This window comes from Misgurnus anguillicaudatus, chromosome 14, assembly GCF_027580225.2.
Source record: "Misgurnus anguillicaudatus chromosome 14, ASM2758022v2, whole genome shotgun sequence".
Lineage (NCBI taxonomy): Eukaryota > Metazoa > Chordata > Actinopteri > Cypriniformes > Cobitidae > Misgurnus > Misgurnus anguillicaudatus.
The window spans coordinates 25691236-25716398 of record NC_073350.2 but is presented as its reverse complement, the minus strand read 5'-3'; the positions used below and the strand labels follow the sequence as shown (position 1 = coordinate 25716398).

At 38.0% G+C, this 25163-nt stretch overlaps 1 protein-coding gene across 5 annotated transcripts in view; it reads right to left on the bottom strand.

The window, feature by feature from the left end:
• The window catches only part of cacna1ab (calcium channel, voltage-dependent, P/Q type, alpha 1A subunit, b), a 190250-nt gene that overhangs the window by 49208 nt on the left and 115879 nt on the right, over window positions 1-25163 (bottom strand). For 3 of the 5 annotated variants that reach the window (XM_073876151.1, XM_073876153.1, XM_073876152.1), the window contains exons 14-28: window positions 24888-25000; window positions 22752-22883; window positions 22571-22643; window positions 20620-20737; window positions 20450-20517; window positions 20077-20183; window positions 13845-13977; window positions 13106-13593; window positions 12683-12984; window positions 11567-11702; window positions 10820-10949; window positions 10614-10673; window positions 9701-9807; window positions 352-451; window positions 104-264 (exon numbers count right to left, since the gene is read on the bottom strand). In XM_073876151.1, the coding sequence (XP_073732252.1) occupies window positions 104-264; window positions 352-451; window positions 9701-9807; window positions 10614-10673; window positions 10820-10949; window positions 11567-11702; window positions 12683-12984; window positions 13106-13593; window positions 13845-13977; window positions 20077-20183; window positions 20450-20517; window positions 20620-20737; window positions 22571-22643; window positions 22752-22883; window positions 24888-25000 (2228 nt within the window). Of the gene's footprint in view, window positions 1-103; window positions 265-351; window positions 452-9700; window positions 9808-10613; window positions 10674-10819; window positions 10950-11566; window positions 11703-12682; window positions 12985-13105; window positions 13594-13844; window positions 13978-14395; window positions 14441-20076; window positions 20184-20449; window positions 20518-20619; window positions 20738-22570; window positions 22644-22751; window positions 22884-24887; window positions 25001-25163 lie in introns of all 5 variants that reach the window. The other 2 variants (XM_073876150.1, XM_073876154.1) reach the window with 1 other exon arrangement.

Genomic DNA, 25163 nt, shown 5'->3' with positions numbered 1-25163 from the left:
ACATATAATGTACGTGGGGTTTCATAAATCCTGATAATTGACTATACTTTGGCCCTTAGAAAAGTATTTCATCATTTCCATTCTGCAATTCAGTTATTCTCACCGGCAGTCACGTTCAAACTCTTTTGACTCATCGGTGCAGTAGAAGAATCGTCCCTTAAAAAGTTGGACAGCCACTACAGCAAAGATGAACATGAAGAGCATGTAGACAATAAGGATGTTCAAGACGTTCTTCAGAGAATTTACTACACAGTCAAACACAGCCTAGGAGAAACAAACAAAAGGAATTAGCATTGCAAATTAGCGCATACAGGTATTGTAGAAATGGATATTTGTGCCGGTTGACAGTACTTTTAGTTTGGGAAGACGTTTGATGGTCTTCAGAGGACGCAGCACCCTTAGGACTCTCAGAGACTTGATGACACTAATATCTTTCCCCTTACTGCTCCCCCTGTGGATTGGAGGGCAAACAACATGATATTAACATGGTGAGAGAGGGGAACTCTTTAAATACTTTCACTGAGGCAAACATTTACATAAATAAATCATGAGAACTTGCTTTGTGCTCAAAATGTATAAGATACTCTCAATACCACCATGCATCAGCTGATACTACAGTACAGTATGAGCAGTAATACTGAGATTATATTTTTAGCTAATTTGATGTGAGACGTTTACGAGTTTGATTCAAAAAACCTTTTGTTCCTCAAGCAATTTTTCAGATTGAACTCATTACCTTTTCCGGGCATTCCAAAAGCATAACACATTCAAGTAAGTATCAAAACTGTCAGGCATTTTCCGGTGCAATGCCCAGCCAAACCTCTTTCTTTCTTTTTTGTTTTAGCTTTGTTAGAGCGGACAGGGGAATGGAGGTCTGGGAATGAGAGGCTTTTTGTGTTAATTGTAGGTAACATGAAAAAAACTGAGGGTTCATTGAGATGCTGACTGGAGTCCAACTGTATCTTGTCCCTAGAAGAACTTGAGGAAGCTCAAACCAGGAGACAAAGACAAGTTAAAAGGACATTTTATTGCATTCAAACTGATAAAGAAACCAAAGGAAAGACTTGAAATTAACATTTCCGCCACCATATTTACGTTAATAAAAGGTGGGCATTTTGGAAAATGCTACACTGTGTTTACACTGGAAACAACATAAGAGATTAAGCATTGTAAGTGAATCATCAACAGTACAATGAAAATACAATCCAGTAAGTGAATTTTTAATAGCAATTGAATTCAATTTGGAACAAAGTATTATTAGATAAAGTGTTATTTTCATTTAAATGAAAAGCGTCTCAAGCGCAATGCTCCACAGCATGTGTTTCCAGTGTAGACAGCTCTGTTTGTATTATGGGAGGTATCTATTTAGATGAAGTGTTAACAGTGTAAACACTGCATTTGCAAGAAAGTAATTTTTAGGGTAATTACGCAGATACCAACACAAACAGAGATGAACTCTTCAATCAAGCAGCCAGGGCGGTTGTCTTTAACTATGAACTTCTATGCAAGTCCCAGCTGAAGACCGGCCAGTTCATGGCATATTGATTGAGTCGGAATGCTGGCAACGTTCCACGCTACCAATAATCAACTGCTTAGTATGGACTCTGCTCGTAGAGAAGTGTGGACTACCTCTCAAGCAGTGCAAGAAATCCGTATCGTGTGAGATAACTTGTGTAAGTTTAAGAGTTTAGATCCTGTTAGAATTAGAACCGTCACGGCAGAATAAAACAGGCAGTGGAATGGACAGAACGAGAGCGGATGAGGAAAAGAGGAAGGAAGGGGTGGTAGGGAAGGGATAAAGAAAGAAAGAGAGAGAAGCCATCGCGTGAGCTGGACGGTAGCCGTGCGACAATAAGGACGGGGGGACTTTACCCAGAGAGGCTCCTGTTGATCACCAGGGTGTAGACATAAGAAAGAGTCAGACAGCAGAAGAGAGAAGAGACAGAAGAAGAGACAAATACACACAGAGAAAAGAGAAACAGAAAAAGAGATACTGGGAGTGGCTTGGCAGAGGAAAGACATCAATATGAAAGACAGACAGACAGAGAAAAGAACCTAACTAAAAACAGCGAATGATATAAACAGTTAAAAGCCCGCTTAAATACCCTGCCATATAAAATTACAGGCCAAGTGTCTCTGCGCAGTCAAACTAAATTAAAGGTGCAATTAGACATAAAAAAATCCTTAAAATGTCTGAAAGCTGTAGAGAGATCTAATAAAAGTACAGTAGTAGACAGTTTTGACACAAGACCCCGACTTAGAACCGTTTATTTACAGTAAACGCATCTGAGAAAAGATTAGCACTTACCACAGCACCAGTTATAAGTACTCCTTTATAAAATTGTTTATTGTTTAGGTATTTGGGATATTGGCATTGTTCGGAGCATTGTATTGGAAAATAATCTTTATGGTGCAGAATGAGTCATCTGTATTTTTGCTTCATTTTTACAGCAGTAAATCCTAGTATGTAACTACTTTATGTACAGGTGCTGGTCATATAATTGGAGTATCGTCAGAGAGTTGATTTATTTCACTGGTTCCATTCAAAAAGTGAAACTTGTATATTATATTCATTCATTACACACAGACTGATTTATGTCAAATGTTTATTTCTTTTCATTTTGATGCTTATAACTGACAACTCAGGAAAAATCCTGAGGAAAATCCCAAATTCAGCACCTCAGAAAATCCGAACACCGCGAAAAAGTTCAATATTGAAGACACCTGGTGCCACACTGTAATCAGCCAATTAACTCAAAACACCTGCACAGGCCTTTAAACACAATCATGGGAAAGGCTACACAATCAAAAGACGACCATTGACACCTTGCACAAGGCGGGCAAGACACAAAAGTCATTGCAAAAGAGGCTGGCTGTTCACAGAGCTCTGTGTCTGTGCATATTAATAGAGAGGCGAAGGGAAGGAAAAGATGTGGTAGAAAAAAGTGTACAAGCAATAGGGTAAAACGCACCCTGGAGAGGATTGTGAAACAAAACCCATTCAAAAATGTGGGGGAGATTCACAAAGAGTGGACTTCAAGAACCACTACGCACAGATGTATGCATGACATGGGTTACAGATGTCGCATTCCTTGTGTCAAGCCACTCTTGAGCAACAGACAGACAAAAAGGACTGGACTGCTGCTGAGTGGTCCAAAGTTATGTTCTCTGATGAAAGTAAATTTAGCATTTCCTTTGAAAATCAGGGTCCCAGAGTCTGGAGGAAGAGTGGAGAGGTACACAATCCACATTGCTTGAGGTCCAGTGTAAAGTTTCTACAGTCAGTGATAGTTTGGGGTGCCATGTCATCTGCTGGTGTTTGTCCACTGTGTTTTCTGAGGTCCAAGGTCAATGCAGCCATATACCAGAAAGTTTTAGAGCACTTCATGCTTCCTGCTGCTGACCAACTTTATAGAGATGCAGATTTAATTTTCCAACAGGACTTGGCAAAGCTACCAGTACCTGGGTTAAGGACCATGGTATCCCTGTTCTTAATTGGCCAGCAAACGCGCCTGACCTTAATCCCATAGAAAATATATGGGGTATTGTGAAGAGGAAGATGCGATATGCCAGACCCAACAATGCAGAAGAGCTGAAGGCCACTATTAGAGCAACCTGGGCTCTCATAACACCTAAGCAGTGCCACCGACTGATCGACTCCACGCCGCATTGCTGCAGTAATTCAGGCAAAAGAAGCCCCAACTAAGTATTGAGTGCTGTACATGCTCATACTTTTCACAATATTCAAATTATCTGAGATACTGAATTTGGGATTTTCCTTAGTCAGCTACAATCATCAAAACTAAAAGAAACAAACACCCGACACACATCAGTATGTGTGCAACGAATGAACACAACATACAGGCTTCACCTGTCGAATGGAACCAGCGAAACAAATCAACTCCTCGATGATACTGTAATACATGACCAGCACCTGTATATCTGCCAAAGTTTTATTTTGCCAACTTTTAGGAGTGCACCTACATATTTTGTAGATGGATTCAAATACACATGGGGCCAGATTTACTAACGTGTGCTTTCTGAATTAACTTGTGCTAGCACAAATGTCTCACTGTCAGGATTTACTAAAGACACGCAGTAAAAAGTTGGCGCTAAAAGGTGGATTTTTGTGTCTGACCCTATTGCATATGCAGGAGTTCCCCTTTCAGATGCAAAATTAATGGAAGGAGAGTATTTAATTAAATCATGCAATGTGATTTATTAAAAATTTGATATTATTCAAAGCCCCAGAAAACATGCCTTAAATTGCATTGGTCATTATGGAAATTAGATGGTGCGCCCACAGAAGATTCCAGACGAATTTAAAATTGCGCTCCAGACGAATTTGTAAATTTGTTTAGTAAATCTGGCCTATTGACTACAATCCATAAAAACAAAAATTTGAGAAGCATTTAGGAGCATTCTAATCATATTAATAGAATAAAAAAATCAAATCTGATGATGAACTTGTTGGCAAAACATGGTTGATGCTTTATTAGCAACTACCTCACACACATGCCTTCAAACACACAGAGGTTTGCTGTTCTTCGCTTTATTGACTAATTCAGTCTCATATTCTAACCCCTGCCAGGTATTTGGCAGACCTTTACACTGAGCCTGTCCCCAATCAATAACTGAGGATTCAAACCTGTCACACTTATGGATTAGGACAGCCCATTGCAGTAGGGGAGAACCCTCCCTTTGCCATGCCAAGTCTGAGAGCAAGGGGAGATTCTCACCACCTTAGCCCTTTATCAGCACACTGTACTACACTCTTGAGCCCGAATGGAGGTGGAATCCATAATAGACTGCAGTGGAGCCAAAATGGCTGCCACACCGCAGTCACCTCAAGGTGGCAGTGTGTCATAATAATTTTTTAAGAGCAGCTTTGCAAAAGCAGAACATACTGTCCTCAACCTTAAACAAATCAAACCTCATTACATGCGTTTCGGTTATTTTTAGTGACTTCATTCTCTCTGAATGAAGGCGCGCGCAAAGCATAATCATTTGTTGAGTCATTTTGTAGTAATTGTGAGATTATAAGTCTTTCCTCCACCAAACCGAGGTGTTCTGGGTAATCTGAGATGCCTGTCATGTGACCATGCCTATACCCAGAACACATTCACTCAGAAGGCATTAAGCAGTGGAGAGAATAAGACCTTTCACGTGCACGTAAGAGTAAGAGACGAGAGAGTTAGGAATGATATTAATGACCACATCAAATGAAAGATAGAAGGTGAGTGAAAGTCAAAAACACCAATTAATGAGAAAAAACTGTCAACCTGGAGTATATATTATATGTTATTCTCTCTTCTTTTCTCTGTCTCTCCACATCTCTTTTCTTTTACTCACTTTGTCAGACTCAACAAATGGAGGCCCAAATGATAAGCAACTTGATGGCTAGAATCTGTCCAGGGCGGCCTGGTGCTGATGGAGGGAAGAGGAGAGTGGGGTCGGGTGGTAATGGTTACTTTGAGGAACGGGAGGCCGGAAGACAGAGAGGACAAATAGGAAACACGGCTGATAGGGTGAAGTGGGTTCATTTAGGTTAGGTTTAGGGCAGAGGATGATCATTGGGCATTGCATGTGGAGTGATTTTTAACTCAAAAGCAAGACCCAAACCTATCGTCCTATGTGCGAGCATGCATACAGTTCGATAGGCTTTACTAAAAGCATTCAGTCATATATATCAGCATACAGTCTGACTCACTTGGAAAATACATGAATAACCCTATTATATTCTAATAGAGGCAAAGTAAAGACTAGTCATAAATTGATAGAATCAGTAAGCATTTAGTTAACAGTGTTGGTTTTGTATGCTGATAGCTTGACTGATGTTAATAAACATGTCCACCTTGCTCAGTTGATTTTCATTTCTTAAAAATCCTGTTGATTGTGGGTCTTGGATATAAAATGCAGAGGTGTATAATACTTAAGTATTTTAGTTACATTTTCCAAGCATCTATGCTTTATCAGAGTGTTTGTCTTGGAAAAAAAAGTACTTTTCTTTACTAAAAAATGTTCACTACATTCTAAAGCATAAAATCATACGGTGCATTCATTATATATTGCATATTAAAATTGATTTAATGCCTAATTACATAAAAATTGTGTACTTTTACTTTCTTAAGTAAAAGTAAAAAAAAATACTAGATGTTTAATGTACTTAAATATTAAATATAATCCAAAAACTTGAAATTATGAAATGTAGTGGAGTAAAAATTATGATAATATGTTTTGGAATGTTTGTTTTCCAAAGAAAAACACTAATAAAATACGAATAATTGAAAATTTACTTTTATGTAGAAAGTAAAAATACTTAAGTACTATACAACTCTGGTAAAATGTTAGTAAAATGACAACGAACATTGCAAAGATACAATCAACAACAAAAAGCAAATGATAACACAAAACACACACTTTTAAAAGGCTGTTAGTTTCTTGCTAAACTGAATAAACAAGCATGCCAAGATAAAAAAAAACTAGATAAGCAGACAATACGATTCAGGGAAATATTTTTAAACATAATGATGTTATTACAAGACATTACATATCGTCAGTTCATCACAACATGTATGTAGCCCATCATATGTGTGGTTCGTATTTCAAAACATGTGTTCTGCGCGTCGAGTGATATTATGTGCATCACGTGTTTCTGCTGCAGACGCATCTAAAGGGTTATGTTAAAAGAGATGTTAGCGTTTGCCAGATACTCGCATAATTTCATGTGTAATTACAGTTTACTGTTAAAGGAGTGTCTCGCGTGTATTTTGTGAACGCGAGCGTCTCTTTTATCATAAACGGTTTCGGCGCTTATCTTGTGAAAACACATTAGGATCTCTCGACGCACAGAACACACACCCCGAACACACTCCAAACACACATTTTGAATTTCTGCCCCTCGGATGAGCAGTCACGAGCCACCACTGAAAACACAACAGACACTTTAATGCCACAAACAAACACTAGTGTCAATAAAACTCATAAAGGGCTAAAGAAAACTGCCTGGTAATGTTTTGGTTAATTGATATTGCAGTGGCTTTTGTTTTAAATAATGACACAATTCATGCATGTGCAACATTTACACGATACAGACCCACAACAAACTCAGAAATCCACTACACCTTACTACACAAACACCTAAATCATGCAAGTTGCCTGTATACACATCTTTCAGTATGTTTGAATGAAGTCTGGCCTACGAGACTGAAGAAGACAGGGTTTCCCGCAGAAAATTTGTTAGTTGAGGTGGAAGGGTAGTTAAGGTGGTCGGGCCGGGGGGCGTGGTAATCAAAGGGGCGAGGCGTACGTGTTATGATGAAAATATAAAAAAACGCAAATAAAACTTAATTTTAAAGAAACAATGACTTATTATTAATTAATTATTAATTAATAAATTAAATTAATTAATAGATTATTAATGAATTAAATGTTTTAACAGATACCTCTAACAGGAATAGCTGCGTGATGAAGTGAAACTAAAGGGTTAATAAACACAAATTGAAGCAGATGTTGTAGAACGTCTGGCGAACGATGATAGATAGCGTGAAGATTGTAAAAACAGATTATTTCTCACTATTAATTACATTATCTTAAAAGAGTGTAACTATTGTAGCATGTAAATAATGCACATAAATAACGTGAGCAAGAGCGCTCAACAATTATATCGAATCAACAGGCACGTGCAACCTAGCTAGCAGGTTGCTCAAACAACAAAATCACCAGCTATCTAACTTTAAATTTGAAAGAACTATAGACTAATACAATAACCGGCTTAAATAAACCCAAAACATAAGTCCACTAACAGTTCTCACCGACACGCGTTTTATCAACTGGCTATCCTCCAGGCAGTGACGGACCACATGTTTCTCTTATTTCGGCCGTGTGGCACGTGTGTACACTCGTGGTGTGAAGCGCGTCCTCGCTATTCTCCGAGATGTTTTATCAACTGGCTAGTTATCTTCCAGACAGTGACGGACCACGTCTATCTCTCATTTCGGCCTTGTTGCTCTCGTGCCCGCTCGTGATTCGCGTGTTCGCGCTATTCTCCGAGATGCACTTGACGGCCTTTTGTGCAGGGAAAGGACGACCTAGTTAAGGCGGTAGGGTTTCCCAGCCTAGGCGGGCCGCCCGAACTACAAAGTGCTGCGGGAAACCCTGGAAGATGTATGTATACTGTTCTAAATCACACATACACAACACATAAATGCAAGAATCTGTGAGGTTTAAACAAGAGTTAAAATCAATCCACGCTCAGAGCCCCATCACTCACTCCCCTAGCTGGATCTGTCTAAACCCTTAAGTTTAGCTTTCTTTTTACCACCATCTTTACATCGCAGGGCCGTGCAAAGAAAAGAAACCAGAGTACCTGTGGCAGGACGGGCTCTCGCTGATCCAGATATGGAAACCGCCTGGGCACTAAAGGGCTACAGGTGCCTGGAGACCCCTCACCCCCACAGGGCCCCAAGGGGCTCAAAACTACCCTTCTCAGCAAGGGGAAAGTGCAGTGGATAGAGTTATGGTAAATACTAGGTTGGTGAAGTAATGATGGATGAAAAATGGTCTTTATACTCCAACAAAACAGACGTTTATGGGTAACCAATATTGTGGAATAAAATGTGTTCAGGCGCATTGTTGGCGCGTTGCTATTTTGAGGCAACTACAAAAGACTATTGACCAACTAAAACCTGGTCTAAAGTCAATGGCACAATACTGTTTTTGTTATTTAATGAGCGTTAGTAATATGCGTCTATAAACGGGACGACAACGCGTGTTTGCTTATCACATCGATGGATGCGCAGCAGCACACAACCGCTTTTAAATATGAAAAATTAAAGGATTAAAATCTTAAAAATGTACTTCTGTGCTCTTGTGGCTATCCTTCTTTGCTGACATCAGCTAGATGGTTTGGGCGGAGCATCTGTTAATCCCGCCCCCTCCAATTTTCAGTCCCCTCCTAGTTCCATTTCTGAATAAAATGCCTACTTTTCTATAGCCAATCAACTCACAGTGTAAAACACAAGCCAAGCCCACAATTTTCTTTGTGTGATATTTCGCTTCACCCAGAAATACGTCATAATACGGAAGTAAAGGTGATCGCAACTTCCTATTCACTGTGACTTTCTCTGGACCTTTGGATTATGGATGAATAGAAACTAAAGTAAAAGCTAGATGAAGAAAATAAGGTGTTTTGACAAACTCTTCACAACCAGGAGGAAGTGGATAGTGTAAGATGAGACACAGAATGACCAAAGACAGACAAACATAAGAGATGGACAGAAGATGTAGAGCAGAATTTGTGTGCATCACATAAGGCAGAAGTTGGATGAGGCAAAGGGGGCGGGGAAGGGAGAGCTGATTGGCCAGAGAGAAAAGAGAGAAAGACTGCTCTATTGGCAAAAGACAGAAAACAAATCAAGCTCCTATGTTTGATGAGTATGTGTGACAGCATGAATGTGTGTGTGTATAGAGAAAGAGGCCTTCATCTGTGTGGCTGATTGAGTTAAATACAAACATTTTAAGAAAATAAGAACTATCTGGAGATAAAAAGGATTTGCAACAAGAACAGAAAAAAAAGACAGAGACGTGGAGAGTACTAAGAGGCTCCAGGGTGGCAGAAGAACAGCACAATGGAAGAAGAAAAGACAGGGGCGGCAGGCAGCACTGCGGGGCAGCAAAAGGTGGGGTAAAGGGCACTTACGTGAAGGCAAAGGCTACCAGGGCACCACTAACCACTACAAAGTCCAGAAAGTTCCACAGGTCACGAAAATATGAGCCCTCGTGCAAAACCATCCCTAAGACCACCATCTGCAACAAAGCAGAACACATTTGAAATATCACAGATGGGTGATTCTCGCGAAATTAGACTTATGAGGTGTCATGAAACATTTTGATAAAAAAAGTAAATGCAAAGTAAGAGTATCAAAATAAGAAGCATGCAATTACAAACATCTTTTCACGTACTATTTTGCATATGATTTCAAATGACATCATACAAACCAATTTTCATTACCGCAACGTGTCCATGACTGGATTTGGGTTCTTTGACATGGAAATATTTATAATTAAAAAATCTAAAAAATAAAAAGCTTCAGTGCATGTTATACTATTTGGAGATCATTGGTAAATGTAGACACAATAATAAGGAATATAAAAGTGTCCCTGAAAAATTTCTCATCCTCCGCAACAATTTTCAATCATTGTTAAGCCCTCAATGAACTAAAATTTTCAAAACAAATGTGTTGGAAGGGAAGCACTTTTCTAGATAAAAAGTTTAAATTTTGTTTGTCATAGTACCTAGACAACTTTTTAGGTCTCATTACCGAAACATGAGTTTGTAAATGCATATATTTAACGTAATAACATGTTGCGGTAATGATAATTTTTGATAATGATAATCTAAAAAATGTAAATAATTGTATAGGAAATATTTTTTAAATCCTCTAAAAATAATGGTTATAGTAAGTTCAGACCTTAATCTTATATGTGCAAAAATATGTGGCGTCAAGGGCTATTAAAAAAATCTGATGCTGGACACCTTCTAAGTCTGGATTTCGTGAGAATCCCCCAGATGCATAAAATAAACTTAAACATGCCAATGACAAACACGGTACCTTGATGAGCATCTCAAAGGTAAACACACCAGTGAAGACATAGTCAAAATACCGCAGAACCTGAAATATACAATGCATCACCATGGTATGGGTTCCAATGCATTAAATACATAATAAAATATAAACAGTGTTAAACAGTGTCACTCTCATGTTTGAGTGATCAAATGTGAAAGAACAAGAAACTATTAAAATAAATTTGGACTTACATTGTTTCGAGGTGATTCGGGCCACACTGGATCTTCTGCTGCTAGAGCGATACTGCTCATGGCAATGACTGACAGAATACACATCTCAAAATATCTCAGTGTCAGGATGTAGTGACAGCACCTCCTGAACCTGAAAACTCACATTGGTTAAGATGTAACATGCGTCCTGATGCCACACATACAGTACCAGCAATACCTTTCAAAAAGTTCATGTGTATCTGTTCATGGGTATTAAAAATATATTTTATAGGGATTGGAGTAGATTTGTATATAATATTTACTAGTGAACAAATGTCTCTGAAAAACCCCCTAAGCCTGATGTATTTCAGTTTTTACTTTTTTTTATTTCAGAATAGTGCACACTTTCTGCACTGTCGGATGCACATACTTTGTACACATAGGTTGCACATGCATGTACAGGAGTATGTAGTATGTATCCCAGGAGAGGTATTGCAATTTGTCACACAATGCACATGGGTCAAACCAGTCGAATGAACTATGATTTGCAAGGTTGTGAGTTCGACTGTGCGTGTATGGTCACGTATGCTATGCATGAAACAAACTATACTCCAGGCCTTAGTAGACAGCCATTACTCAACAAAAGCACTTAAAAAGCAAACATTTTTCACTGATTTTAAGCAAATTAGTACTACTACTATAAGAATGTTCATTACTAAGGTAAAAATTATATGTTATACACTTTAGATCACTGTTTACCTATTTAAAACACGTACTAAACAAACTTACGGGTTAGTGGTGGATAGTATAAAACACGAACTGAAGGGAGGAATCGGTTTGGGTCCATCTTCATCACCACCATTGTCTTCCTCCTCTTCTTTCTTCTCGCCTTGCTTAGCAGGTTCTGTATTGGCATTCTTATTCACTGCACAATAAAGGGATGTAGGAAAAAAGAAATGCTGAGACCCAAAAATACATGAGTTTCACAGTCAAATGACATGCTTCTTTTTTCTATATTTAAAGGGACACTCCACTTTTTTGAAAATATGCTCATTTTCCAGCTCCCCTAGAGAAACATTTGATTTTTACTGTTTTGGAATCCATTCAGCTGTTTTCTGGGTCTGGTGGTACCACTTTTAGCATAGCTTAGCATAATCCATTGAATCTGATTAGACCATTAGCATCCAAAGAGTTTCGATATTTTTCCTGCTTAAAATTGACTGTTCTGTATTTACATTGTGTACTAAGACCAACGGAAAGAAGAGTCAAGTTTTAAATAGGAAAAATATTTAAACTCGTTGGTTATTTTTGAGTGCAATGCTAATGGTCTAATCAGATTCAATGGATTATGCTAAGCCATGCTAAAAGTGGTACCGTCAGACCTGGAGATCGGCTCATTCCAAAACGGTAAAAATCAAATGTTAAACTCTGGGGGAGCTGGAAAATGAGCATATTTAAAAAAAAAGTGGTGTTCCTTTAAAACTAAAGAGGTGATCACAATAGACTGCGTTCCATTTACTTCTGTGCAAACGTGGGAGAGAAGAAGATTGTTGTATTTTTTTAGCAACTTCAACTGTTAATTTCAACAGTAAAACATATATTTGACCAATAGGGTAAAAACAAAAAAAAGAATCTCCTTGCTAGTTTTAAAAATTACAAGCTTTAGTTTTAAATTACAACGCATCTGTAACATTTTTTATTTATTATTATTTGATTATTAATAATTTATTATTTATTTGAAACAGAAACCCTAAAGCATGACATCGTGTTGCTCATATTCATTGAAGAATCCAAAATAATTTTGCATGCTTGAAGTGTATGTGACCACCCCTATATTTGTATAAAAGGAAAAATTTTTATATTTAAGTAAATACTTTTTAAAAGCTTTTCTAAAGACAAACTCACCCTGTAATTTGGCATTAACTGAGGGGTAAATTGGGGGCATATCTACGGCAGTGTGGTCCAGTTTGCTGGGGGTTTTGGTGGAGTCTGTTAGAATGAGACTGGTGTCATGGAGATCTGGTCCTTGCAGATTCAGCAGGTTATTGGTCTGCTCTGGATCACAGTATGGGTCATAGAGGTCAGGGTCAGGGTCGTGGATGGCCATCTTGCTGCTGTTGCGCAGGTTATCCAGGTTCTCACTGTATTGGCTCTCTCCGCGTGGAAAACCAGGCGGAACCGGACGAGCCGCTGATAAACTACACTCTCTGAAAAGTTACAGAATACAACTTTAGTTCTAAAGGTTCAATTGAAAAAAATGTAGCTTACATACTCTTCCAGTTTCCAAACTTTGACTTGTATTAGACACATTAAACAAAGCAGACTCACTTTCTCACTCTATGGTGTCGACTCCGTTCCCTATCCCTCCTTCCGTCTCCATCCCCGTGGTTTCCATGGCGATGCCTCCTCTGCTTCTTCTCCAGCCCCTCCCCACCCTCTCCTCCTAGCTCTTCACCTCTGCTGTGGTGTTCTCTGTGTCTTCGTCCTCCATCTTCATCCCTTCTTCTATGCTGATGGTGTCGGGGGCGCCGGTGCTCTGCCACGCCCTCTACATCCTCACCTCCTCTCTGGGCACAATCATACCCTGCATCCACCAGCTCTGGGTGGTGGAGGGACTGGCGGCTGGAGTGGGTGTGGCGATGATGATGGTGGTGATATCTGGGTTGGTACGGCAAATGTTCTTCACTTCGCTGCTGGTTCAGGTCTGGTTCACCGGGCCGGGTCTTGTTGGTGTTATTGTTCCGGTTCTCTTGAGGATTGACGACTAGGGGGCGGTCCAAGTGGGTCTTCATGTCAGGACGGTTGCGGTAATTAATCTAGAGATAGAGGAAGCAGACTTGGTTGAATGTCCTTTTAATATTTATTTACATTGATGTTTTTTTTTGCATTTTGGCAGACACTTTCATGCAAAGCAACTTACAGTTCATTATAAGGTATACATTTTATCATTATGATAACAACCCGCAACCTTTTGTGCAGCTAACGCAATGCTTATGGTGATTCTCTGATGTACTTTATTCAAAATAAAAATTATTTTTAACTCTTGATCTCTAACACGTCTCCTGACCTTCCAGTGATCTTCTGCATCAAGTTCATTGTAGAGCGCCTCTCTGCTGGTCATCAGATTCTGTCTGCGGATCTCACTCGTGCGCTGTTCCCAGACCGACTTGGACACCTTTGAGTTCTTTTGCTGCTCTCTACTACACAGTAAGAAACATAGAAAAAAGAAATACAGAGAATAGTTTTAACCCAGATAAGAAGACAAGCCTTGGTCTTTCTTCCCTAAAGCACCTATGAGCAATGATGCAGAATGAAAGGAACTGATGGAGTTCCTTAGTCCTCAGCAAGAGAACATGGATCTGGCTCATGAATTCTGTGAAGGGAGTGATAATATACTGCACATAAGGACTGGGCGAAGACAGACACGTTCAGACAGACAGATGTTGGTTGCTTGCAGTGCTGCTGTGGATGTGTCGCCATAGCCAATGACACCAGCAGCCTCAACAACACAAAACTGGGCTAAGATACAAAACAGCAGCCGAACACAGAAACACATCCATACGGAGACATGAGGACAGCAGAAAGCAAAATAAAAAGAGTAAGTAAATAAATAAATACCAGTTCAGTAAACTGTCTGTGGCATCGATACGATCAGATTTTAGTCTGGGGAGAGGGGGGGTGAGACAAGGAACATAAAAACAATGCTGCTACAACTATCACATCAGCTGATAAAGTTAACAGGCTTAGCAAGGTCCCTAGTTTGAGTAGCTGGATACGTTTTGGGATAACTTGGAATTTTCCGCTTTTCAAAATAAAACATATCCGACATCTCAAAGCTTCTTCCTGGTGGGAGTTTCAGTACAAATCCCAGGTTTATATCCAAGCTATTCCAAACTTTTCGACCCCAGAAATGTTTTAACAGATTTAACTGACTAGAGTCAAATAAATGTGTATTTATACTTTATGGGGTGGTTTCCCAAATAGGGATTATCTGAAGCCAGGACTAGGCCTTAGTTTAATTATGAAATATATCTAGTTTTAACAAAAATGCCTTACTAAAAACATTACTTGTGTGCTTTTGAGGCAAAACAAAGGGTGCTAATGTATTTTAAGATATATGTCAGTGCAAGTTGTTTTTAGTTTGGACAGCACTTATTTTAATCTAGGACTAGTCTAAACCTTGTCTGGGAAACCGCCCCTATATCTCCTGTATAAATACAGTCAGCTGATTTTTCCTACCAACATTGAAATAGTATTGGTTTAAAATAACGCTCAATGTAACCGTTTAAAACATTACACATCTTTTGACTGGCTATGACTATGAATGGTTGTGTGTGAAAAAGAGACTTATATATCTGATTGGACATTCTCAGCCCTACAACAAGTAAAACTTATGTCAGAAATACTACTGGACAGTCTCGACTTTCAGCATTAGCCTCCATGGTGATAGAAAAAGACTTATTGTTGTACAACAGAGTGATCAAACTCTTTTTGAGGAAAGAAAAGAGGATAGATTTTGTTTTACAAATAATCCACAGGCTAATTTTGTTATTTAGTTTTAAAGATTAGTCCATTTTCTTAAAAAAATCCAGATAATTTACTTACCACCATGTCATCCAAAATGTTGATGTCTTTCTTTGTTCAGTTGAGAAGAAATTATGTTTTTGAGGAAAACATTCCAAGATTTTTCTCATTTTAATGGACTTTAATGGACCCCAACACAAAAAGTTTTAATGCAGTTAAAAATTGCAGTTTCGACGCAGTTTCGAAAGACTCTAAACGATCCCAAATGAGGCATAAGGGTCTTATCTAGTGAAACGAGAAAATGTGCCTTTTAAACTACAACTTTTCGCCTATCTCCGGTCCTGACGCGCAAGCCCGACCTCACGTAATTGTGTTAAGCCGTGGAAAGGTCACGTATTACATATATGAAACGAACAATCACGGGCGATTTTAATACAATAAACTGACACAAAGATATTAATTAGTATCATTTGACATAAAACAACGTTGGAACGGATGTATTACGTGAGGTCGCACTGGCGCGTCAAAGGACCGGAGATAGACAAGAAGCTGCAGTTTAAAAGTGCATATTTTTTATTTTTCTTGTCAAAAATGACAATCGTTTCGCCAGATAAGACCCTTATGCCTCGTTTGGGATCATTTTGAGTCCTTTGAAATTCCGTTGAAACTGCAATTTTAAACTGTTACGTGTTGGGGTCCATTAAAGTCCATTAAAATGAGAAAAATCATGGAATGTTTTCCTCAAAAAAGAAAGACATCAACATTTTGGATGACATGGTGGTGAGTAAATTATCGGGATTTTTTTATAAAGAAAATTGACTATTCCTTTAATGCATTTCATTTAGTAAGCAAATAATATTTGTAAAATGCACATTTTGTGAATGTCAATTTTTTTAAAGTAAACTTTTGTTCTTTGCATTATCTTTGAATAATAGACTGTCAACAAAGTAATTTGTTATACTTAAACAGGTTTTTGTATAATATTCGCTGCGTCTCATGTTGTAGTGTATTTTTTTAATAAAGTAAAATTTCACTGCTATTCCTTGAGGTGTAAAATACGGTAATTTCTATTTCACTTTGCAATTAAACTGTTAATGTGTTTCTATTGCTGTGACGTCCAGTGGCGGCTCGTGACTGCTTATCCGAGGGGCGCTAATTCAAAATAAGTGTTTTCGGAGTGTCATGTGTGTTGCTTGCGTTTTCAAAATATGTGTTTGTTGCGTCATGTCCATCACGTGTATTGTTAAAATAAGTGCCTGCTGCACACGCGTCAAAACAAATTATGATCAAAGAGACGCTCACGTTCACAAAATACACGCAAGGAACTCCCTTAACAGTAAACACTGATTACGCATGAGATTATGCAAGGATCTGGATCTCTTTTATCATAAACCCTTTAGACGCGTCTGCAGCAGGCACTTATTTTGACAAGACACATGATGCACATAGGATCACTCGACGCGCAGAACACATATTTTGAAAAAAAGGAACCACACACAAAGGGCTACATACATGTTGTGACGAACTTTGCATCGAGTGCCCTCGAAAAAAGAAGTCACTGGCCGCCACTGGTGACGTCATAATGATGGTATTAAGAGACAAGAGACACCACTGAAGGCCTAAATGCACTGCTTTGAGAGGATTCTAAGGTTTAATAATACAGGCCCAGGTTAGGACATAGTGTGTCTGTCAATGTCAAAGAAAACACACACACACAAACACACAATTGATGATTGCATTTTTTTTTCTAAAGAAAAGAAATATTCCTCACCCTACTCTGCTAGCATCAATCACAATACACACACCACATACACAATCCTAGTCTCCTGCATTATCGTTATTTTTAATATCAACATTTTAAAACAATTTTTAATAAGAATTCTATATTTTTCCTCACACAAAACTATTTCATGGCTTTTAAAGACTTAGAAGCTGTATCAACTCTAACTTTTTGCAGCCTGACATCTATAAATAGTGTATAGTACTTTTATTCCCTATGCAGGGTAACAACATGGGGGCACGTAGCCTAAATAAATTTTGCCGGTGACAGAAATTTCCCTTTAACTACAGAAATGAAGTCCTAAGGGGGTTACATACACAGTAATTATGCAGGTTTGAGCAAGTCTGCAGAAACTTTGCTTAGTGAAAGTGAATTAGAGTGGATTTACTCAAATAAGATGATAAAGTTAAGCTGACAGACTAAGCTTAGCCCAGCTAAGCTGGCCTATACAAACATTTAAACCAGTTATGAAGCTGGATCAAATGGGATGTGACATAAGACATGATCTCTCACAGTAATAAAATTAAGGCTGTATTATGTCTATTTAGGATGTTGGACTTTTGGCAAAAATGAATGGGTGTATTATGGCTCATTAGCATATACAGTACTGTGCAAAAGTCTTGGGCCACCATCACCAGCTTTGTTGTTTTAGCAAAGTTTTAATATCCATCTATATTTATTTTTCACTCTATTTTAAGATACAAACAGGAAAATACAGGAAATATGTACACAAAATTAAAAACAAAACTTTTTTAGAACTAAATGTCTAAATGCATCGATTAGAATTAAAAATTAGGATTTAATTTAATTTAGGTTTAAGAGATCCGGCAGCCACCTGCTATTGCTCAAGTGGAAGGGGAGTTTACCCTAAAAACTTGACACTTCAGCTTATACTTTTATACTGTTTTTAATACTACATACACATTTCCTGTATTTTCTGGTTCTTTTCTAATAAAGAGACTGGGAAATAAATTATATATGATCACTATACAATTGCAAAAACAACAAATCTAATGGTAGCATGGTGCCCTAAGACTTTTGCACAGTACTATGTGAAGTTAAATGTGACCCTGCCTGTGAAAACCCAATTTTGGGTTAAAGCAGTGTAAAAAAAATATCACATTTGATTGTGTATATTGATGAACAACTTCAGACTTCATTTCACTGTTGCGTGTTTATGTGTACTGTATGTGGTGTGTGTTTCTGACCTAGTGCACAACACTGCATAAATTGTCTTTAAAATGATAAGGTGTAGTGCACACTAATTTTATGTTAAAACATTTTCTCATATTTCACAGTAATATATACAGAGACAACAATACGTAAGCCATTATACACCGTGCTACTATAACAGCTTTTCAGATAATTATCTTATCAAATTATGTTTTCAGTTATGTCAGTGTTGGGAGTAACGCTTTACAAAATATAATATATTACAGTAATATATTAGTTTTTGCTGTAACGCAGTAATGTAACGCATTACTAATAAAATTTTGGTAAATTTTACTCGTTACAGTCTTAGTAACGAGCGCGTTACAACAATGCATTTCAAAATTAGACCGTGTTATTTTTATTTTTGACCAATGCGCGCGACCAGCATCCACACATGAAAAAGCTGCGACTGCGTGTCTGCGTCCCAAACCGCCTACTTCCATACTATATAGTGGGCGAAAAGCACTACTTCTCGTGCTCTTTGCCTACTATGTAGTGTGGAAGAGGGCGGTTTGGGACGCAGCGTATGTCTGTTTCCACGTGCTGTATGCAACATGTTCATTTTTACTTTAATGTTGTATTTGAAATGCGATTTGGACGCGGTGCGCGTCAAATAGACATGTTTCTTAAAGAGCCGAATCTGGGAAGTCCTTTATAAGCATTGACTAAAGTGGTCGCAATCAGGTCCAGTAGCGCGCACACGCATAATTTTGCGAATAAGAGCACTAAGTAAAAGCAAAAGAACGTTTCTATCGGTCTCCTGTGCTGCTTGAACCTCAGAAGTAAATATACTTTTACAAATCTTGCCAGTAAAATCCATATCACACCAGCAATGACAAGGTAAGCTTTGCTATGATTACAGTCCATATACATAATAGATTGCTAGGCTATTCCTATGCTATCTACAGTTTTATTACAAACAGCAACCTAAACAACAACATAACATCAGTGAAGACTTAAACATGGTTATCTAAATAATACATTTAAACATCACAGTTTAAAGTTTTTACCAGCCTTTGTATGGGAGCCTATATTCATTGTTTGGCAAAAAGCAGTGTTCCTCTGTTTGTCTGTGTTTTATATGCGAGTCTACATGTAATCCTTATATTGTACTGAAATGAGCTGTATTCCTTGAGGCCTGATCCTCCAATAGCACTTTTTGATAAGTTGTGTCAACCCAGTGCATGCCAGGTTTGTGCTGTGAATCTGAATTAAAAGTGACTTAAAGAATAGAAATGAAAAGAGGTTGCGTGTCTTGCCATGTTATTAGGCTATAGGTTGCATTATAGTGGGCTCTATTGTGTTTGGTATGTGTACCATAATTTACCAGACTTTTACCAGATCATTTGTCTATGTTTATGATTCTGACAGTGATTGTTACTGTATTTTGCCATAAGTCTTCAGTGCCTATTCAAAGCTCGAGGGCCAACACATAACTAGATTTATAAGCAGCAACAAACTACATTTTAAAATTTTATAATGCCTAGTCATACTTCTGTTATTTTGATGAAAGTAACTCAAAAGTAACGCAAAAGTAGTGTAACTCATTACAGTTCAGAGACAGTAATATTGTAATGTAACTAATTACTTTTAAATGACAGTAATTTGTAATATATAATGTATTACACTTTGGAAGTAACTTTCCCAACACTGGTTACGTTTGGTGATAGTAGTAGCACAAAAATGACACACATTAAAAAAAATGTCAATTTAGATAGCTAGTCAAATATTTGTGTGTGTGTTATCCAGAATGTGCTGTTTGTTAGCGTGTTAAGTAACTCACGCAGCGATCGAGAGGTTGGCAGCAGACAGCGGGCTGACCTCCGCTACTTCTTTCGCTTTCTGTAGAGCAATTTTTTGAGTCGTGGCCTCTTCTTCCTCCTGTTCATCCTAGAAAAAAATAAAACAGAACAGTGATAAGTATTATTTGTAGTAACATAATATAATAGATTTTAGCAGATGCTTTAATCCAAATTGACTTGCAATGCATTTAAGGTTTTTTTTAATCAGTATGTTTCCTGCAAATTTGTACTTCTTACGTAATGTTGTATACCAAACGAGCAACAGGACGCACACAAGAATACCAAAGGGCATGTACTTTATGACAGGTGAGACTGGCATAGTGGAATTGTATGTAATGCACTGTGTAAAACTACCTTAGTTAGTTCCTGAGCATTGGCCAGGTTGTCCACAGCGATAGCCAAGAATACATTCAGTAGTGTGTCTGAAAAATCATGTTAGGAAACAACCAGAGTTTAATAATCAGTGGGTGTATTATTATATGTATGTATGTATGTATGTGTGGTGTACTGATTAAGAAGGATACAGTTGCCAAAAAGTGTGAGGACGATGAAAAATACAGAGAAGACCATCCCTGTGTCCACTCCTCCCTGAGACTTAATGCCATCATACATCACCACGTTCCAGTCCTCACCTGTTAGAATCTAAGACATATACACAAATAAATAAAATGACTGTTTCACATACAGTATTTTACCATTTTCACATACAGTATAACCAAAAACAGCAAAGTACGCATATTTCATTTATACACATCTTAATTCTATACAACTATTTAAAGCTGCAAAATCAAAATATTGAGAAAATCCCCTTAAAAGTTGTCCAAATGAAGTCCTTAGTAACGCATATTACTAATGATAAATACATTTTATGATAGGCAATGTGCTAATTATCTTCATGAAACATGATTTTTCCTTAATACTAATGATTTTTGGCGTACAAATTGACAGTTTTGACCCATACAATGTATTGTTGGCAATTGCTACAAATACACAGTACTGTGCAAAGTCTAATGCTGCGTTCACACCAGCCGCAGTAGAGGCGTCAAATGCGAGTGATTTCAATGCTAATAAGTCAATGTAAAGACGCATTTACGCTTATCTGGAGGTCTTGTGGCGCGAATGAGGTGTTTAGCGCAGCACGGTAAACTCGAATCTGCCTCATTTGTGGGTCTAGTTCGCGCAAATGACGCGAATTGAGCATCGCATGAGTTGAAAAATCTGAATTTTGGCGCGTTAACCAAAGTAGTGACGTGATTACAGGAGGCGAGCGGAGTGGCAGAAGTCCCATGATGCGAATTTCAGCGTGAATGTCTCGAATGACTAGAATTTCATGTGCGAATGAAATGAGTAAACTTAAAATGTTCGACGTCCAACTACGGGCGAATAACGCGTTTTTCTACTGCGTTTGGTGTGAACGCACAGTTATGCTGGATTCACACCAAACGCGGTAGAGGCGACAAAAATACGCTATTCCCATGAAATTCTAGTCATTCGAGTCATTCACGCAGAAATTCGCGTCATGGGAGAGGCTTCAGCGACTCCGCACGCTTCATGTAATCACATCACAACTAGAGCAAGCTCCTGATTGGTTAACGCGCCAAAATTCTGATTTTTTAACTCGTGCGTTTTCCGCGGCAACGCTCAATTCGCGTCATTGAATGAGGCGGATTCACATCTAATGCAGGACCTTCAGCCACGCGTAGAAGCGTCTTTACATTGACTTAACATTGAAATCGCTTGTGCTTGATGCCTCTACCACGGCTGATGTAAACGCAGCCTTAGGCCATCATGCTACTATTAGATTCGTTTTTTTTTTGCAATTGTATAGTGATCATATATAATTATTTCTCAGTCTCTTTATTATAATACAACCAGAAAATACAGGAAATGTGTATGTTGTATTAAAAACTGTGTAAAAGTATAAGCTGAAGTGTCAAGTATTTAGAGTAAACTACCCTTCCACTTGAGCAATAAGAGGCACCTGCAGGATCTCTTAAACCTAAATTAAATTAAATCCTAATTTTTAATTCTAATCGAATGACTTCAGGACTTCAGTCTTCTAAAAAATGTGTTTTGTGCCAAGAGAGGTCACACTAAACACTGACTGATGCCTGAAAAAGACATTTAGTGCTGAAAATTGTTTTGTTTTTAATTTTGTGTAGATATTTCCTGTATTTTCTTAAAAAAGAGTAAATAAATATGGATGGACATTTAAACTTTGCTAAAACAACAAAGCAGCTGGTGGTGGTAGCCTAAAACTTTGCACAGTACTGTACCTGTGTGACTTATGAATGGTTTTGTGGTCCAAAATCACACATGACGGTGTCAAAAAAAAGGGAGAAATATCTTGGAACGCCCTCCATATGGATTTGATGCACACAAAAAAACTACCTATATAAGCAGTTTATACACAGCAAAATCACCAGTATTGTATTGGAACAAAGCAATTTGCCACCTCAACCTTTACCAACCTACCTGAAACACTGTCATAATGGCAGCAGGGAACGTATCAAAGTTTGTAGGAGGAGTGCCCTGGTCAAAGTTAAACCTGGCAAAAAGAGCACATTCAAAGAACATTTATACAGAGAAGTTATGCAGTGTGATTGGTCATCTATAATTGAGAAGCTTGATGTAGTAGGTAAAGATCTGTACTGACTGGCCACCGAAGAGTTGCATGCCAAGGAGCGCGAAGACAACGATAAAGAGGAAGAGAAGGAAAAGTAAACTAATGATGGACTTCATGGAGTTCAAAAGAGAAACCACCAGATTACGCAAAGATGCCCAATATCTGGGAAAAAACAGAGAAAGAGACAAAAAAGTGTGAAGTGTATTTTTAAAAGAATGAAAACTTCTACTATTATTTAAGTATCATCATGTCGCATAACACTTAAATTGTTTTCTTTTCACAAAAATACTGCATCAATACTTCCTATAGGCTTAAAATGACTTAAAGGAAAACACCACTGTTTTTCAATATTTTACTATGTTCTTACCTCAATTTAGACTAATTGATATATCCCTATCTTTTTTCAATGCATGCCCCTAATCTAATCTACAGCGTGTTGGGAATGTGCTAGCATTTAGCCTAGCCCCATTCATTCCTTAGGATCCGAACAGGGATGAATTTAGAAGCCACCAAACACTTCCATGTTTTCCCTATTTAAAGACTGTTACATGAGTAGTTACACGAGTAAGTATAGTGGCAGAAAATAAAACATGACAATTTTTAAACGGATAAAAAATGAAAACTATACTGTATGGCGGAAGAGCACTTAGATTGCAGCACTTCCACCTCGCCCGCAATAGCATCATCACTCCTGACTTCGTAAGTTTGAGCGAGAGGGGGAGTAGTCAGTCTTCAAATAGGAAAAAAATGGAAGTGTTTGGTGGCTTCTTAATTAATTCCTCTATGGATCCTAAGGAATGAATGGGGCTAGGCTAAATGCTAGCGCATTCAAGACGTGCTGTACAAAGATTAAGTGCACCCATTGAAAAGATAGGGATGTATTAATTTGTCTACGTTTTGGTAAGAACATAGTAAAATATTGGAAAACGTTGGTGTTTTCCTTTAAAAGTTGTACTAAAAAAATAATTTGGTGATTTTTTATAATGTTTTATTTGAAACACAATATCCCCATACCCCATTTACTTTAAAGGTGATATAGAATGATTGAACGGAGTATTTATCCTTGTTCTGTGATGTGACATGTAGACAAAAATTTTTTTGTTTGGGTCTGTAATGCCTTAGAAGCTTCCTAAAAACCTCTCTCAGATAGCTCTATTAGGGTGGGGGATTTTAAACAAGTGGTTTTGCACCTATTTGGCTCCCCCTACTGGCTTAACTTGCAATCTCATTACTGATTGGCTGACTTTGCTGCCACTCAAAAAATGTAGCCAATTATTTTAAAGTGGAAGGACAGTTAGATGCCTGTGATGTCATAAGCATCAGTTTTTCAGATTGGGCTGTTTTCTGGCTGACATTTCTAAAAGAGGAATTTCTATGAGACTGAGATGTTTAGCATGTTTAGCACTTTTTGTATGTTTGTGAATGTGGGTAGACTACCATTATTCAACAAAGACAAAGTAAAAATGTTTTTTTCATTCTCTGTCCCCTTTAAAGGTATATAAAAGAACACCATGAACATTCTTCTTATGTATTCCCCAGAAAAAAAGTACTTTAAATGGATAGTTTTTAAGGTTTTAAAGGGATCCCACCAAGCACAAGACATCATTTGGACGTTGTTGTTTTTTTTTGGGTGGGGGAGCTAAATGAAGGCCATGACTTGATTTAGCCCAAAAAACAACGTCCAAATCATGTCTTGTGCTTGGTGGGATAGTTCACCCAAAAATAAAAATGATGTCATCATTAACAGTACTCACCCTCAAGTTGTAAATTATGTATAAACCTGTACAAACCTGTATTTTCTGTGTTTTGCTGAACACAAAGAAAGATATTTGTAATCAAGCAGGAAACAGAAGCACCATCGACTTCCATAGTATGAAAGAAAAATACTATGGAAGTCAGTTACGTATGCTCAAAAACGGTTTGGTTACAAACATTGCTCATAATATTTTCCTTTGTGTTCAGTAGAACAAAAAAATGTATACAGGTTTGGAACAACTTGAGGGTGTGTAAATGATGACAAAATTATTAGGTAAACTATCCTTTACTTCAGCTGTAGTATCTCTTTAATGCAATCAAAGTTTGTACTTGGTTCAAATCTCAAGAAAGGGACACCATATAATCTGGCAAAACTCTGATGGAGAATTAAATCAAAGGACCGGAACGCACTTGGTGACTTTGAAGATCCTAAGCAGACGCAGAGCTCGTAACACGCTGATTCCAAAGGACGTCCCCGGCTTTACCATGGCCCAGACCACCTCGAATATGCTGCCAACAATGACCTGAAACACGTACACAGGCAAATCCCAACGCAAATAAGGAACGCACTTAACACTGACAAGGGCTTGGGTCGGCATCTAATATAGGTCAGCAGCTCACAGAGGTTAAAAAACAGAGAAAGAAAAGTAAAAACGAGAGAAAGCAAAACGTAAAATAGGGCAACAG